We start from the raw sequence: 12179 nt of genomic DNA, 5'->3' as shown, positions 1-12179 counted from the left end.
CTACAGTGGGGAATGCCTGAATATTGCTCTTCTGCAAAGGGCCACTCTGCTAATGTCTGGCTCTAGTACAAGGCCCTAGTTTTCTCCTCTAGGAAAGCTGAAAGGAAATGCTTTGAGTATTGTTCATTCTTTATATTAAAATGATAATAATATTATCAATAAGTTTCTGTTACTGCAATCAAAACAAAGAGATGCGAGTATATAAAGACAACAGAACTTGTGGTTTTGAGAGTCAGACACTGAAATTACTGGTAGCATTAATACCTAATACCACTCTGTCTCTCAGTGGCAGTTGGTGCTAGGACTGTCCAATTTTTCTGTTCATCTGGACAGTAAGTTTTGTAGCATAAATATCACGGGAGTCCTTACAAGTTTGATTGTTATCACCAGATAGGCCTTCTAGCTCTCCTGTTTCAGTAACATCCATCTCTTCGCTGTATGATCAGTATCCATTTAGGACTTGGCCCCTTTTCGTTTGTCTGTAACTCCCAGATCCCTCCCTGCCTCAGGCCAGCACCCCAGCCTGATGCCCTCCTTCCAGCCTCTGTGGGCAGACCCTAGGAAGGGCAGCACCAAGGCCCGACCTCAGCACAGCCGCTGCCCTGAGCAACCAGTTTTGTGGCCGGGGGAGCAGTCGTGTTTTCTTTATGTGACTGCCTGCCTCTGGTGGGGACACTAGACGGCAAGAGCCTGAGGAAAGGAGACCCACATGGTGCAGGCCTCACTGCTGGTGGAAATGAACCTGTTAACAGCCCATACCGTTACCTGTAGGGGCTTCAGTTGGTCTGTTGTCTTTTTAGATCAAAGATTCCAGGGTTTTGTCTTAGGCTAGAAGTAACGAATTTTAACGAATAAGAAAAGACAGGTTGATTTAATATTATTCTCCAGCAAGTTTAGGGGATGCTGTTACACTGATTCTGGTCCTAAAACCTTACAATCTTGCCATTTCCATTATACCAAGGGTACCTTCTTCGTTCTTTAGAGGGACTGCTTTTTCCTTCTACCTGTTAATTTTTAAACCATATGATAATATGTAATAATTACCATCAATTTGTTGTTGTTTTCCTAACATTTTTACAGTATGATGATCCATTTTTTTTTTCTCTTTTCTTGCAGTCTCCATCTGAGTTGCTATGGCTTTGGGAGGCCTGGTGCTATAGGGAAGCTTATTTATTACTATTATTTTATTACTTTATTTTTACCATGGGAACGGCTTTTAGGTTGTGCTATTTCACTACTATTTGCTGCGTGGTTTCAGCCTTCGTTCACCGGGCGGTGGCTGCGCGGCAGCGAACGCCCGCTGCAGGGGGAGCGGCGCTGAGGCGTGAGGTGACGGCCGCCTCCTCACACCGGCTCTGGGGCGAAAAACTCCCCACGAAGCGGCAGGAGGGCGACGGCTTTCGAGCACAAACCGCCCTCACAGCTCCATAAACCCAACAGCGGCGGTGCCTCCCCTCAGCTGAGGCCGGCCCCGGGGCGGGCTAGGCTCCGCCCGGCCGCCGCCCGCCATTCCGCGCCGCTCCGCCCCGGGGGCCGGTCGCGGCCTGGTTCCGGCCATCGCCGCGGGTTTTTCGGCCGGGGAGCCATGGAGGACGCCGATTACTTCGAAGGGAGCGCGGCGGAGTGGGGCAACGAAGCAGACGGGGGAGCGGTGAGAACCGGCCTGAAGCGGCCGGGGGTTGGGGGTCGCCATCCCACCGGGCTGCTCGGGGGGCCGGCGGGCTCCTGCCCCCCTTCTGGGCTCCGGGGCTTCTCCTCTCGCCCTGCCCAGCGTGGGGGTCCGCCCAGGGCTGTGGGACCTGGGTTTTGGGGGTTAAAAAGAAAGAAAACAAGAGCAAGGTGCTGTTGGGGTTGCGCCTGCTCTGTTAAATCGGGTATTTTTTTTTTCCGGGAGTTGGTAGTGTGCTGTGGGGTAAGCGGGGAAGACCTGAGGTGACTGACCTGGCGGTGCTTGCAAACAGCAGGACGATGAGGACGGGGAGGGAGAGGATGATGCCGAAGTCCAGCAAGAATGCCTGAAGAAATTTTCAACTCCTGACTACATCATGGAGCCGTCTATATTTAACACGCTAAAAAGGTGAGTGCAGCTTGCTGTGCAGTGCTACTGTTTTGTATGGAAGTATGCAAAAATAAACGATGCTGTTATTTTCCCTTTATTTTTAGAGTTGCCTTTTTTTTAATAGAGTTTTCAAATTGCTCTTTTCTAATTCTTTCATCAGATATTTCCAAGCAGGAGGCTCTCCAGAGAATGTCATCCAGCTTCTTTCTGAAAACTATACAGCAGTGGCACAGACTGTAAATTTGCTGGCAGAATGGCTCATTCAAACAGGTAAGATACTGTATAATTTGGGTCCGTAGTCCGTCTTTCACTGTAAATACGTGAATTGGCAAATTTGATCATATTGAAAAGTGGATCATATTAGAGTTGTTATCCTGTATATGTATGTGACTAAATTCTTTATGTGAAAGACGTCTTCAGGATACGTATTGCCATTCCTTTCAGTTCTTGTGTAACATCGTAATATGTTGATTCTGTTCAGAGAATAAGTAATCTATTGGTTTTTGTCAAAACTACTGGTACCTAACATATTTAAAGCAGATGGACTCTAGCCTGCAGTAACGTGGGTTTGTGCACCAATCCTGGTAATCTCTTTTGTGTTTAGGATATTTTGGTATCACACCTAGTGACAGCCTTGTGAGATGTCTGGCGTTGCTGTTAGCATGAGTGATGAAGAGAGCAAGAGAAAAGGGCTAGTATAACCTGCCTATGAACCTAAGCATAGTTTGCATTTAGGAAAAATGATGGAGAATCTCAAAATCTGTACGTGTCTGTATCTGCATGGCTTGAGAATAGAACTGATGGTTCTTCTCTCACCTTCTACCTGTGGATAAATTTCTGGTAAATTGCGGAGTAGCTTTTGTTCTCATGATAGAACATTATTGAAAAATTGAAAATTTTGCTGCCATGTTTGATTGGATTGCATCTGCCAAGTTTTTTGTTCCTTCTGTACAGGTGTTGAGCCAGTGCAAGTTCAGGAGACTGTGGAAAACCATTTAAAGAGCTTACTTATCAAGCATTTTGATCCTCGGAAAGCAGATTCCATCTTCACAGAGGAAGGAGAGGTATGCATGGAATCCATGTTGCTGTCTTTACATGACATGAGTGGATCCTGTATAGATGTCTTTGTGTGATGGAGTAGTAGATGGTGGGGGATGGAAAACTGTCTTCTAAGCTGTTCAGCTAATCAACCGTTTTCAGAAAACCAGCTCTATTTCACTAGAGTTCTCAGGGGCTTAGAGAACTTAGAAAAGTGGAATATATCCTTTGTTGTAATAAAGTCCTGCATAGCAACTGCTTAGACTCCTGAGAGGTAAAAAGCTTACTTTTAATGATATTGACAAGTAGATATTCTTATGTTTATTTCTATTTCTTTAATCTTTTCAGACTCCAGCATGGCTTGAGCAAATGATAGCACACACAACATGGAGAGATCTCTTCTACAAGTTGGCAGAAGCCCATCCAGACTGTTTAATGCTTAATTTTACTGTGAAGGTAGTATGCTCAAGTGTAATAAATGAGATGATCCATACCAGGCTAATTGTTCTGGCATCAAATGTTGGCTATGACATTGCCTGTATCTCATATGTGTATTTGTTAATACTACTTGTTCAAATGTCAGAACAGTACAAGTACATATCGGTGAGAGGAATTGTCCTACCGATTGTGAATGTAGTCTTCCAATTTGACCTGCTTTTTAAGATTTTTTTGCTCTGATCTGTGTTTGAAAATTGTGCATTATGTGTTTTCTAAATCATATTTTTATGGTTACGGGGTTGTGAATTCAAAGGCTTTCAAGTAAGCCTTTGTTTTTATACAACAGTGAAACAAAACTAGTTTGCTATTTAAGAGTAAAATAGCGAGAATGTCTGTATCTCTAGTTTTATTTTTATTGCCATGTCCTAGTGACTTGTTCTGTTTTTGAAGATGACTTCAGCGTTGGATACCTTTTGATATAAATTATATGCAATGTTATTGGAATTCCCTTAATTTTGTGCTATAAGAACAGATTTATCTTGTGAGTGCTGGGAAATAGTTGTTAAAAGGTTCTTACATGCTTTTTTTCCCCAGTGACAGTTATTCTCCTGGGCTTTTTGCTCATGCACGTATGTGTGTGCATAAGACCCTATTACTATATATTGTATTTATTACACATGTACATCCATATATATGTACACAAGTACCAAAGGTATCTAATTCTTAATCTTGCTTTGTGGCTCTTGTTGGCATACATAAAGTAAAAGCATGTTTAATCTCCTGTTAGGAGATAACGTTCCTATATGGGAGGAATAATTCATGTAAATAGCTCGTGATTCCTGTGTGAACTACAAGTGCACACAGTGCAACACTTCACAAAAACAGAAACCAATGAATATCTGAAGTATTCTAAATGATGAATGTGAATTCCAGCAAGTGTATGTGTTCTCCTAGGCTTGTTAGGATATCTGAAATATCATCTTAAATAATATAGGTATTAAGTGATTTGTTTATTCATTTCTTTATTATTTTTGCTGTAGCTTATATCTGATGCTGGATATCAAGGGGAAATAACCAGTGTTTCGACAGCATGTCAGCAACTGGAAGTATTTTCCAGAGTCCTGCGCACATCTTTGGCAACAATTTTAGATGGAGGGGAAGAAAACCTTGAGAAAAACCTCCCTGAGTTTGCCGTAAGTTCTCTGTTCCTTTTTATGTGGGGAAAAATATTTTTTTCTTTTCCAGTTAGAATATACAAGTCATTGCGGGATTATAGAAAATCTTGACATTTTCTGAAGTCTTAGAGAATTTTATGAAAAGAAGCTATATATGAGTTAAAAAATACAAATTTGGTGATTCTGTCACCAATCGTGTTTTGAGCTGTGTATGTAACATTTCATATATTTCTTAAATGGATTGTATAAAGGAAAAAGAAAAACTGTCTTCTTTCACATTTAATTTAAGATCTAAAGATCAGTCTAATCAGTCCTCTGGCAAATTCTAATAATTGTTTTATCATCCACATCAGTGTGAAAATTGCCATCTGATTCAATGTATTGTTTGTTCTTTATTATGAAATACCATAATGACTTTTGGATGGCTTTGGACTTGGCTTACTTTTTAAATATTGCCAAGTATGAATAGGCTAATTTTTCCTCTCTAGCATCTAAAAAACATAGGTTCTCAACGTAGTCATTTCTTCTTGCATGGTATCAATGCACTGTGATAGACTATGCTTTTCTGTACTTTTGTCTTCCTTCTCTTCCTTTTGTATTAGTAGATTTCATTGAAATCTTTCCTCTTAAGGCAATGTAATAATAAAAATGTATTTCTTGTTTTCTGGTAATATTTTTCATGTGCACCTTCGCAGAAGATGGTTTGCCATGGAGAGCACACGTATCTTTTTGCTCAAGCTATGATGTCCATATTATCTCAAGAAGAGCAAGGAGGGTCAGCTGTCAGACGGATTGCTCAGGAGGTTCAGCGATATGCTCATGAGAAGTAAGCGCCTGTTATAAGCGAAAGATAAGTCGTCATAATCTGTAATCTGCTTTTTTTTTTTGCTCATTCTTGATTACCAGCAAAAGGAGAATTCTTTGTTTTTTATTCAGTCTGTGGTAGTGTGAAATTGCTAGCAACAGAGCAGTTCTTGTAGCAGGCTTTAATATGTAGAACAACAGAAAAGTTCCTTGTCCTGTACTGGGAGAACTGAAGTAGGAATAACAAAGAATTTATGCTTCTGTCTATTACAAAAATACTTATTTTTATTATTTGATGCACATTTTAGAATAAAACCAGGAAAATACATGTCTATTTCTCTAGTTACCCATGATAAGAGGTTCTGTCACCAGGTATTGCATTACATGGGGTGTACCTTGTTGCCTCAGTGAAGCTAGAACTGAATTGTCCAAATTAATAAAATAAGCTGCTATGTATGTTTGTGTTATTCATCTAGAGGCCATGATGCTAGTCAAATCACTTTAGCGTTGGGTACTGCAGCCTCTTACCCTCGTGCGTGTCAAGCTCTTGGTGCAATGCTGTCCAAAGGAGCTCTGAATCCAGCAGATATCACCGTTTTGTTCAAAATGTTTACAAGCATGGACCCACCTCCAGTAGAACTGGTTAGTAGCCGTCTTCTTTTTAACCTCTGTAACTTTCTTCTGTTATTGTAGCCTCAAAAATCTGAGGTCTTACTGTGCTAAATGTATTGACACAAGATGGAATTTATCACTCAGGCTCATCCATCTGTAATTTTAAATAATGTATAAATGGGAGACTACTATTTGTATTGTATTTTGCGTTAGCATCTTATTTTTTTAACCATTCTGATCTGCCTTGTTACATATAATTGATTAATTTAAAGAACTCCCCAATAGGAAGGAAGTAAAAGATGTTAAGGAATTCACTTCCTTCTTTAAAACAAAAAATTATATCAATTTTGCATTTTGTTACAAGCAGTTGTAAATGGCATGTTTTACTGCCTTGTTCTAAAATGGGTTCTGGTAACAAATGCTGGCATTTAGATACCTGAGTAATACGGTTTCTAACTTGCTGCTCTTTTGTATGGTTTTTTTTTTTTTGTGTGCCAGTGTCAAAAGTTCAGGTTTCTTCAGAAACCATCTAACTTATTCCTGAGGAGGAATCCGTTAAATCTCGCTTTATGGGAGACACGTTAGATGCAAAAAAATATATTTTTCTCATAATTCTCAGACTCTAATAAACTATTCATTTTCTTCAGATTCGAGTACCTGCCTTTCTGGACCTCTTCATGCAGTCATTGTTTAAGCCAGGTGCCAAGATCAACCAGGACCACAAACACAAATACATTCACATACTGGCATATGCAGCTAGCGTAGTAGAGATGTGGAAAAAGGTAATGCTCAGTTCTGTGCATAACGTTTTCTTTTCACCTATGGTGGTGTAACTGTGCTGAAGAAAATGGTTGGTCATTAAGTTGCTCAGTTTAAAATTATATGTTCATCTTGGTTTGTTTATTTTGTTGTGAAATGTTTTTATGTGGATTTTTAGAAGAAAAAAGTATCAATGAGCTGGGAATTAGATAAAGCAAATCTCCTTCTATTTCAGCACATTGACACTTTTTTTCTTCTAAAACTTTCCTGTGAGTCTAACTTTGAGAAATACAATGTAGTCTTAGGGTTATGTCAAGCTACAGTTCCTTAAGTAAACAAAGACTCCCTGTGTATTTGTGTCTCTTGCATCTGAACTTTGTATTTTGTCAGAACAAGAGAGTCAGCATAAACAAGGATGAACTCAAGTCAACTTCAAAAGCCATTGAAACCGTTCACAATCTGTGTTGCAATGAGAACAAAGGAGCATCAGAGTTGGTTGCAGAACTGAGCACGCTCTATCAGTGCATCAGGTAAGCAGAGAGACTGGTCACAAGTTTCCATTTTTGGAAGGGAAGTATTATTTAGGAGAAAAAGTACTGCTAAATGGAAGTACCTTTGTGGGCAGCTCTGTGAGAATGTCCTCTCTGTAGAATGGGTGAATATGTGGTCTAAAAGTAGCTTTCGAAATTGTACATTTGATTTTTTGGAATCTTTCCCTCATGAGGATACAAATTCTGGCTTCCATTGCAAACTGCACCTCTCATGTTGCAGGACATCTTGGCTCTGCCAAGAAATGGCTCTGCCATTGGAAATAGGTGACAGGTTACTTTGTCTTCCGAATGCAGCTTTCTTAGCAATAGACGTGTTCTTTCTTCTCTCAGTAGTATGAAACAGCAGATATTGCATGAACTGGATTAAGCTCGGCATGCATGTGAATTATGTTGCCTGCTTTTAGCGTTTTGTGCTAAGCAGGTAGTGTCTTTTGTAGAAAAAATTATTCTCCAGCTTCTTAATTTTACTGGGGGTGAAGGTGGCTCTTTATGTATGCTGACAACTCTTCAAATAAAATTTCGAGCTTTATTAATTCTGTTTTAAATTAAATTATGAAAATCTAGCAATCGTTAGAATATGCTGGAAGATGATGATTGTTTGGATGCTCATGTTCTAAAGTGACCTCTTTTTCCGTAGGTTTCCAGTGGTGGCAATGGGTGTATTGAAGTGGGTGGACTGGACAGTGTCAGAACCACGATACTTCCAGCTGCAGACTGATCATACCCCAGTTCATCTGGCATTACTGGATGAGGTAAAAGTGTACAGATAAAGCTGGTTGGGGAGCAAAAGCATTTTTTATCCTTGTAACTGGAATTACACCCAATTCATGGAATGCCTGTCGTTTACAGTAAATATACAAAGATGAATCTGTTTCTGTTTGGAGTTAATTGTTTGGTTTTGTCAGCTCAGCGTTATTTATATTAGGGAAATTTGGGCATTACAGAAAGAAGTGGTGGTATACTTTTCTAAAAGAATGTACATCTGGCAATAAACATCAATGTAAACTTGTCTAATAAGAGTAGCACATTGGTTTTTAAATTGAATTTCTGTTGATCTTACTTTATCTTGTTTGCAGATTAGTACATGCCATCAGCTGCTTCATCCCCAAGTTCTACAACTTCTTGTCAAACTCTTTGAAACAGAACATTCACAGCTTGATGTAATGGAGCAGGTGATTATCAAAGGATTCGTTATTTGCATTCCTTTGTATTATGCTTTCTTAGGGTAACTGCTGTTATCACAGCAGTTGTCACAGCAGTTCTAAGAGTTAGGAACATGGTAGTGATCGTATCATAGCAGATATTGAGTCTATAAGAATAAACGATGAAAATTGTACGCTTTTGAGAGTATATTTCTAATGTATTGGTTTTCCTCCTTCACCCTGCTCTCTTTCCCTCCTTGTCAGCTGGAACTGAAGAAAACCCTCTTGGATAGAATGGTGCACTTACTCAGTCGAGGATACGTCCTGCCTGTTGTCAGCTATATCCGCAAATGCCTGGAGAAGCTAGACACAGATATCTCTCTCATCAGATACTTTGTTACAGAGGTCAGCAGCAAAAAAAAATGTGTTTACTAACATGTAGAGATAAACTTTAGTATCAGCTGTATATGGCTGGATGGATACCGAGTCAGCTTGCCCCAAATTCAAAAATACTTGAAGTTAAGAGATGGGTTTCCAAGCAATGTATGTAATATCAGTATTCACAAGGACAGGACTTAGTCATACTGAACTTTGACTTCTGGTAGTATTAAGGTACAGTACCACAAGAATATATAATCAATTACTTGTATGGACAACAAAAGGTCTTAGAAGTCCAAATACTTGTATGCTTTTGAGACGAGTATTGTGAATTAAGTAATATTTCTACCGTACACCTAAATGGAAGAATAATCCAATTTTGTCTACCATTTCAGGTACTGGATGTGATTGCTCCTCCATATACCTCAGACTTCGTACAGCTTTTTCTTCCAATCTTGGAGAATGAAAGTATTGCAGGTACTATTAAAACAGAAGGTGAACATGATCCTGTCACTGAGTTTATAGGTAAGTCATGCTTGTCCATTGCACATCTGCTTCCTTGTGTATTTGTTACAGTTTGTAAATAATGCTTAGCAACAGGATTGCTAAAAATAAGAATGCTTGCCAGATACTTTGACAGGTTATTTCCCTTTTGTGGGCCTCTGTTTAGCAATTTTTCTTTAATCAAGAATCTCTGAGCAGTATTTGAGGAACTTGAAGACAAATACTGCTTTTGGAGAGCTGACACTGTAGTAAAGAAAAAAGGAAGGAAGTAGTTTTTCATAGTATACTCATTTCCTAGGGGGGGGTAAAAAAACCTGCTCAGACCCTAAAATTCTATTTAATTATGTAATGCAGAATTCCACATGCAGACAGATAAATCACAGTAATGTACTGAACACTTTTTTTTCTTTCTTTTAAGCTCACTGCAAATCTAACTTTATTATGGTGAACTAAGCAGTGGAAAAGTCAAGAACGCAGAGCACATGATCACTTCTTTGACATACCCTCAACCATAAGGTTCTATAGGTGGGCAACACAGCAACAACAAAAAAAAATGACAAAGAAAGGGCTGAAGGGCATTTGATTGACTTGCATGGTGACCTTGAGGTTTATATCAGAGGACTGTTAATGTAATTTGGAAAACAAAATAATACTGAAGGATTTTCTGTTACTGAACACATTGGTATAAATCTGAATATTCTGAAGTGGGTAGCAAGAGACACACAAACCTGTCTCAAAGAATGTTCTTTTCAGTTACTTACAAAACTTGTCACTGATTCTTCATGTGTAATATATAAAACCTGAAGAATAGGGGAGGTAGTTCTTAATTAACCCGTCCTGCAGATAGTTCTCTGAAGACTACAAATCTTGAATGCTATAGGCTTTGATCTTGTGAGTTGGGAAGTATAAAAAAAAACGGAAAAAGCATGATTACCTCTGTGCTGCAGGGTCCGTGATGCCTCTTTCTCACCTTTATATTATAGTAAAATTTTAAATATCCTATGTACGTACTGCTATGAGAAAACATGTTCTACATAATAGAGGTTGAGGTGTAACACTCAAGGTTAGTTTTGTATTAACAGATGGATCCAATGTGAATGTGGTATCCTTCAGAATCTATTTTTTTGTTAAATAGATGCATCAAATGTTACTGGTAAGTTTCATTACCATGTCAGAATTTTTTTGCTGTCTAAAAAACGTGTGCGCAAAAGCTTCATTACTGTGATGTGGCTTGCTTTTTTTTTTTTTTTTTTTTAAATACTTCTCTGTATTCTGTTTGGTTGATACTAAAGTTAGGGATACCCCCAAGATTACAATGTACCTTTAAATAAAGGTCTTTTCTTTTCCAGAGACCACTGTTTGTTTCTGTTCATCTGCCTGGATTTCTCTTTGTACATAGAAATACTACTTAAAAGGGGTATAGCCAAGACTATCTGCACTTTTCAAAGTACTTTCTAAAAGACAAAAGGTGACATTTTAAGTCAACTTGCTGTAAACTTAAGATCTAAATTGTTTTTGCTCTTTTCTGCTGTCACTGATTTATGAAGGGGAATTCTAGGCTACCATGACAATTTGAGACAGAAATCGATTGTATAGATTCTCCATTCCTTTCTAAAAGGACTGCATTTTTCCTTTCTTCAGCCAGTCTTTCACATGACTTTTTTTTTTTTTTCCAAATGGACCTTTAAAGCTCCCTTTCTTTGCACATCTTTTAAATGTCTTGCTACTTAAACTTGCATGAGACCCTATCTTCATTCTACTGGAAGTAGTATTAGCACATGAGTTTGGTTTGTTGTAGACCCTGGATTCCTTTCTTAGTAGAATTAAGAACTGCAAAAACAACTTACCCTACAGCTCTTCCTTTTTTGTGTGTAGCCCTGCCTCAAATACCATCTTAGTGATAATCAAGAGCAGTTGGTTCCTATCTCCATCACAAAGTTAACAGCTGTTCAGACAAAGCAGACTTCTGCTTTTCTCCTTGTTCAAGTTTTATATAATTTCCTTTATACATTTGAGTTCCTCTGTACTCATGGCTTATGATATTAAACTGGGTAAAACTTCCATGCTGCTGCTGTCAATGCTATTATACTCCCCCATCCTGCTGAATAGGACTTAACTTACAGTAGGCTTTGCAGCTTGGCAAAATTAATCTTATTGTCACCGGGGAGTCATTTTACTATGATAAAGGAAAGCCAAGGAAGTAGCTGGCACTAACCAATGCACAGCATGAGATTCTTGATTGACATTTAACTCTAGGCAAAAGGCTATTCTAGTCTTTAGAACTGAAGAGGTGAATGGTAGGTGATCAACAGCTAATGATTAGCGAGTGATTTTATAGAGGAACCCAGAATTAGGGCCAAATCAACCATATCTAAAACATGTTCTCTTTGATATCTGATAATCAGAATAGCACAACAATCTTGACACTATCAGCTCTGTTGTTTCATTCTGCTAAGCATAATAGCCTCTAATTATAAGGCAGATAAAACCAAGGTAAGTTGGAGAAACTACCTAATAAAAGGCAGCAGTCTTTCCTGAACCTGTCTCTATCATCTCCCCCCACACACACTTCGCTATACCACTAAAAAGCTTTAGCATAGAGAGGGTAGGATTAATATAATTTCATTTGATTTGTTTTTAAAACATTATAGTTTGCTACATATCACATTGTTGAACAACTCCGTCACAAGAATAAGCCTAGTAAAAGCAGTACCATCCT

At 38.9% G+C, this 12179-nt stretch overlaps 1 protein-coding gene across 3 annotated transcripts; it reads left to right on the top strand.

Moving 5' to 3' along the window:
* Positions 1–1533: 1533 nt before the first annotated feature.
* Positions 1534–12152, top strand: NELFCD (negative elongation factor complex member C/D). 3 transcript variants are annotated; one of them, XM_082773262.1, is made up of 15 exons: positions 1534–1651; positions 1962–2077; positions 2220–2329; positions 3014–3123; positions 3446–3553; positions 4576–4728; positions 5406–5536; positions 5991–6156; positions 6774–6908; positions 7276–7415; positions 8074–8188; positions 8513–8608; positions 8843–8983; positions 9352–9481; positions 9879–12152. In XM_082773262.1, the coding sequence occupies exons 1-15, from the start codon at positions 1586–1588 to the stop codon at positions 9911–9913; spliced, it is 1752 nt and encodes a 583-aa protein (XP_082629388.1). In that variant the 5' UTR covers positions 1534–1585; the 3' UTR covers positions 9914–12152. The 3 variants fall into 3 exon arrangements, with proteins under 3 accessions (XP_082629388.1, XP_082629387.1, XP_082629389.1); XM_082773263.1 differs by having other exon boundaries at positions 1568–1651; positions 1965–2077; XM_082773261.1 differs by lacking the exon at positions 9879–12152 and having other exon boundaries at positions 9352–9856.
* Positions 12153–12179: the final 27 nt, after the last annotated feature.

This window comes from Aythya marila, assembly GCF_965140915.1.
Source record: "Aythya marila genome assembly, chromosome: 16".
Taxonomy (NCBI): domain Eukaryota; kingdom Metazoa; phylum Chordata; class Aves; order Anseriformes; family Anatidae; genus Aythya; species Aythya marila.
The sequence above is the reverse complement of the archived record's forward strand: the minus strand, read 5'-3'. Positions and strand labels throughout refer to the sequence as shown.

Coding starts and splice junctions, on each gene's coding strand:
- NELFCD (XM_082773261.1), top strand. CDS start 1,586: ATGGAGGACGCCGATTACTTCGAAGGGAGCGCGGCGGAGTGGGGCAAC. Junction 1,652..1,961: donor ACGAAGCAGACGGGGGAGCG/GTGAGAACCGGC, acceptor GCTTGCAAACAG/CAGGACGATGAGGACGGGGA. Junction 6,157..6,773: donor ACCCACCTCCAGTAGAACTG/GTTAGTAGCCGT, acceptor CATTTTCTTCAG/ATTCGAGTACCTGCCTTTCT.